Here is a 1,986-nt window from a genome sequence, read left to right as displayed (position 1 = left end):
TCTTGCTCAAGAAGCTGCAGGAGGACACAGCTCGGCTGAGGTGGTATTAGAGCATCAGGTCCTGAAGTGGCGGACCTAGCTCTGGCAACACCTACCTCCCTGGTGTGCTTTCAGGAAAACCCATCAGGACCTTTGCATCTGGAAAGCTGTGTAAATGCAATAATCAGTGTGAGTCATGTTTACTATATTATCCTTGAGGGGTAGCCTGAGTGTGGGATTCAGGAGAGAAAGCACTTTTTTTTTTTTTAATCAGATTAGGGATTTAAAGTTAGGGATTGAAAGTTACTTTGACTTTACTGTAGGTTCTGTTATTGGAGTTTAACTGTCTATCAAATTAATTCTAAAGCGGGGGTGGGAACCTCTGTTATGGTCTTCTGTGTCTCATCATGGTTTTCTTCATGCTTCTTTTGGGCTGGGAGGCCATTTAGGATGCGAAAAGATGAGCCCCATAGTTAATTAGCATCACAAAGGGCTAGGTGGAGTTGTTTAGAGCAGTCTTTGTGTTTCGCCTCTTTAAGTGGCCCAGCTCTTAGTTTGGAGTCAAAGGAATCTAGAATGAACTTGGGTCCTACCCTCCAGGAGCTGGTTTGGGGGAGAGGGGGCATCAGTGACATTTTATGTATAAAATAGCCACCCCTGGGGTGATGCAGCGAATTTCTGTAGAGTTTCTCTTAGTCTATGCCAAGACACCTGACTCTACCCTTTCTTTCTTTTCCAAAAATACATATGAAGTTTAAGTGTAGTGTTGATTGTATTAACGAATACATTTTAGGTTCCATTTTTAATTTTAAAATATTGGATGAGTGTAAGCTGTTATGAGTCTCTCGCCCTCCCCAATTCAGTTTCATTGCTTTTTACTTACTTACAGCCTTCAAATAATTTCTTTGTTTCTGTTCTCTGTGGTTGTGGCTGTCACACAAAAACATATCAGGTGAAAATGATGTGATGAAAAGCTCAGCCCAGAAGAATGATAGGTCTAAACTTTTAGAATTTTAATTTTTTTTTTTTGTAGTACGCGGGCCTCTCACTGCTGTGGCCTCTCCCGCCGCGGAGCACAGGCTCCGGACGCGCAGGCTCAGCGGCCACGGCTCACGGGCCCAGCTGCTCCGCGGCATGTGGGATCCTCCTGGACCAGGGCACGAACCCGTGTCCCCGGCATCGGCAGGCGGACTCCCAACCACTGCGCCCCCAGGGAAGCCCTAGAATTTTAATTTTTGCAGAGCATGCGTATCCTGGATCTTTTTTTTGGCGGGGGGGGTGGGGCTGTTGTAATATACCCATCCTTTACTCCTGACCTTTAGGATGTCTTGTTCCTTGAAATTCACCTTACTGTTGGACACTTATTTTTGAGGTGGTGATGTCTCGGGAGACGGATGTGGAGTGTCCTCAGCCCCATGGCAGTGCCTCCCCGCAGTCCCAAGGTGGCTTCTCGCAGTCCCACGGTCCCTCCTCACAGCCACACGGCTCTTCTTCACAGTCCCAGGGCACGTCCAGCTCCTCCACCAGCACGGTGCCCACGTCCAGCCAGTCCTCTCACTCCAGCTCGGGTACGCTGAGCTCCGTAGACACAGTGTCCACGCAGGAACTCTATTCTATTCCCGAGGACCAAGAACCCGAGGAGCCTGTCCCTGCCCCTTGGGCTCGATTATGGGCCCTTCAGGATGGATTCTCTAATCTCGGTAAGACCCTTTGTAATATTTTGTTCAGAAAAACAGTTTTAGAAAGTTGTTGCAACAGACAGCTCAAGACACTCCTGGAATGATTCTGGAGTTTGAAGGTGATGAAAGATGGAACCAAGGAAGCAGTTTTGGGTTGTGCACTGGCTCTTACTTGCTGTAGAGCCCCTTCATTTATACTTTCAACAAACATTAATTGGGCATCTGCCATGTGTTGTCCATCTGAAGAGGGTTGTGGATCTTTTCCCTAGAAAAACGCTGATTCATGCAAGCTTGCAAACATTTGTCATCTAATCACAGAAACTTCACC

At 47.2% G+C, this 1,986-nt stretch overlaps 1 protein-coding gene across 3 annotated transcripts in view; it reads left to right on the top strand.

Annotated features, from left to right (window-relative positions):
• Positions 1–1,357: 1,357 nt before the first annotated feature.
• The window catches only part of CHEK2 (checkpoint kinase 2), a 36,872-nt gene continuing 36,243 nt past the window's right edge, over positions 1,358–1,986 (top strand). For all 3 annotated transcript variants that reach the window (XM_007461147.1, XM_007461146.1, XM_007461145.1), the window contains exon 1: positions 1,358–1,679. In XM_007461147.1, the coding sequence (XP_007461209.1) occupies positions 1,358–1,679 (322 nt within the window). The remainder of the gene's footprint in view (positions 1,680–1,986) is intronic.

Source organism: Lipotes vexillifer, unplaced genomic scaffold (genome assembly GCF_000442215.2).
Source record: "Lipotes vexillifer unplaced genomic scaffold, Lipotes_vexillifer_v1.1 scaffold691, whole genome shotgun sequence".
In the NCBI taxonomy this organism is placed as follows: domain Eukaryota; kingdom Metazoa; phylum Chordata; class Mammalia; order Artiodactyla; family Lipotidae; genus Lipotes; species Lipotes vexillifer.
Note: the sequence above shows the minus strand (reverse complement) of the source record. Positions and strands in the feature narration are given on the sequence as shown.